This window comes from Olea europaea, unplaced genomic scaffold (assembly GCF_002742605.1).
Source record: "Olea europaea var. sylvestris unplaced genomic scaffold, O_europaea_v1 scaffold2131, whole genome shotgun sequence".
Lineage (NCBI taxonomy): Eukaryota > Viridiplantae > Streptophyta > Magnoliopsida > Lamiales > Oleaceae > Olea > Olea europaea.
In genome coordinates this window covers 95,541-98,481 of record NW_019239275.1, presented here as the reverse complement: position 1 = coordinate 98,481, position 2,941 = coordinate 95,541, and the positions used below count along the sequence as shown (strand labels likewise).

Sequence of the window (2,941 nt, the reverse complement as noted above, 5' to 3'; positions counted from 1 at the left end):
AAAACATGATTACAATGCAAAACATGAAAATATAGTTTATTTTAATTTGGGGTCACTAAAACAGCGTAGGACCCTCCTACATAAGAAACCATTATTTGTGAATGCTTGCAACAAAACTATCCTCCCAAGTCCATTTGAGCCTCAAATTTATGGGACGGTATATCCTGCAATGCATATAGTACAAATAGTTAGTCCCACAGTGATTCATCAATAAATTAATAATTATATATACCTGAAAATATTTTAATAGGTTTTGAGGACATATTTGGTACTTTACTTTTAACAGTGGAGTGGAGTGGAGTGGAGGGGAGGGGAGCGGATGAAGGTATCAATTCTTGAACCCTTGACCTCAACTGTGAAAATAGCGATCCTTAACCAATTGAAAGAAGTTGAATTGATATATTTCACACGTTAAACTAGATATGACTGAATACTTACGGCCACATTTTTTTCCAGCAGGTCGACTCTTGATGTTGCATCTCTTTGGAACAGTGATGGCTATAGCTGGTTTGATACCCGCTTTTTTTGCAAGAGGCGATAGGAGGATGGTGCAAAGGCACCTAGGAGCACTCTTTATCAATGCATTAACTTTGGTGCAACATGCTGTAGACACTTTTGCCCTAACATTAGAAGCCGCACCAAGGCACGGGCTCAGGCTAGCGGCCGCCGCATTTATCGGCGTACGACCACATTCTCCAGCCGCATTTGCCCATCCGACCAAATACACAAGGAATAAACTAACGAATGGAGCGGTAACCTTCAGCTGGGATGCCATATTTTTTTGCAACTAACTTAAGATGGTTAAGATGGACTGATTTCTTGACTAGGTACTCAAGACATTAAGTTTCTGTGTATATTTATACAAAGATTTATAGGGCCATGGTGTAAATGTGAAAGGTAGAAATTGGAGGTGTTGTATTAGTATTTAGTGCGGTGGTTGAAGCTATGTGGAGATGCTATTGTGGTTTTAGCCTTAATTTATTTGAAGAGTAATGATTTTAGCCATTACTACTTCCAGAATTATCAAGTAATGGGAAGACATTTGACATTAGATTTCAGGACACATAACAGTTCTTCAAGTGCCAAGTGCCTCTTTAGGCGTGTAGCATTACATTTAGGTAGAAATGTTGATAATATTGGGAGTAACTAGATATTCGATGTCCTTAGATAAGGTTCGACAGAAAAATTGGCATTGGAGATTCCAACATTTGCATAAAGTGTTTATTTTGGTTCTCGATCAACTAATATTGTGTAGCACCGGCTCTTTCTAGCTTTCAATTTTTATAGAATTTGATCTTTCATAAATAGTTTCTCTATTGTCTAAGTCGAGGACATATGGGTGTTTTATTTTTTTCGCACTTATGTTTGTAGAAGAACGACGAATTAAAAAAAGTGGGAAATATTATAGGGGTGATGAAAGGATGGATTGTAGTGGATGGCTTTAGAAGAAAGAGGGGTTGTGGATTGATGATTACTTTTCTTTATCGTTTTGTTTTTATAATTGTTTGTAATCATTTGTCATTGATACATCATCAAAAATATTAAAACTTGAATAGAAATTTGAGATCAGGGCTTAACTCAAGATACGAGAACGAAACTTAAATAGATCGGTTGTCTTGGTTCAAATCTAAAATTATCAACATACTAGCTACACCACATTCATTGGTGTTGGAAAAAGATCCACGTGAAATATATTAATTTTAATTTAAATCAAAATCAATAATTAATTTACCGGGTAATTAGCACAAAAGGTCCCACCTTTCAATGTTATTGTGCAAAACGTCCATATCTTTTATTTTTTGACATTTTCGCCATTATTTCAATATTTCATTACAGAAAACGTCATTTTCATTATTTTTAATGTAAAATGACCAAAATATCCTCCCATTGAAATGGAACAAAAAAGAAAAAGAAAAAGAAAATAAAGAATAAATTACAATCTTACTCCTAAATATTTTAAACAGTACAAGTGAATTCAAATAATTATTAAAAGACCTAATGGCACAAATATCCCTACGTTTGGCTTATAGTGTGCAAAATGCCCCTATGTTTCCAATTGGTGAAAATAACGTTTTCTGCAATGAAAAATGGAATTAGGGATGAAAACACAAAAAAAATTGAAATGTAAGGACTTTTTCCATAAGAAGTGTCAAACGTAGAGATTGTTTTACTATTAAGCCTTATTAAAATATTAAAAATTAAAATTCATATGGAATTCATGCTTAAATAAAATTAAAAATTCTTAAACTCATAACCTTCTTACAGTATGTATGGATTGATGACTTCTTCTTACGTTTTCTTTCTGTATACTCATATGCCTCACTTTGTTGAATCTTTTGGACTGTATTCCCAAATGCCTGTGCCTAACGGTACTTTTTAGTCCCATTGATTCTGTAAAGATCCGTACATTGTTTGTATATAGAAATGAAATTATAAAGAATTGACTAAAACATAAAGTTTTATTCAAGAAAGAAGGTTTAAGAGTATGAAGAACTCTTAAACTTATTTAATTACATTAAAGCCTAAAATCCATATGAAAATCATGCTTAAATAAAATTAAAAATTCATAAACTCATAACCTTCTTATAGTATGTATGGATTGATGGCTTCTTCTTACGTTTTCTTTCTATATACTCTTTTGTCTCACTTTGTGTTGAATCTTTTGGACTGTATTCCCAAATGGCCACCTGTCTAACGATATTTTTTAGTCTCATTGATTCTGTAAAAATTCGTACATGATTTGTATATAGAAATGAAATTGTATGAATAATTGACTAAAACATAAAGTTTTATTCAAGAAAGAAGGTTTAAGAGTATAAATTTTAATTTTATTTAAGCATGATTTCCATATAAGTTTTACTGCCTACATACAAACCTTGTACATCTTTTATCAAAAACAAAATTTACACATTTCCGCACATCCCCCCCCCCCCCCACAACA

The 2,941-nt window shown here is 32.8% G+C and overlaps 1 protein-coding gene across 1 annotated transcript; it reads right to left on the bottom strand.

The window, feature by feature from the left end:
* Positions 1 to 20: 20 nt before the first annotated feature.
* LOC111380370 (non-specific lipid-transfer protein D, cotyledon-specific isoform-like) lies at positions 21 to 818 on the bottom strand. Its single transcript, XM_023003908.1, has 2 exons — positions 439 to 818; positions 21 to 164 (listed from the first exon to the last, which is right to left on the bottom strand). The coding sequence occupies exons 1-2, from the start codon at positions 773 to 775 to the stop codon at positions 148 to 150; spliced, it is 354 nt and encodes a 117-aa protein (XP_022859676.1). The 5' UTR covers positions 776 to 818; the 3' UTR covers positions 21 to 147.
* Positions 819 to 2,941: the final 2,123 nt, after the last annotated feature.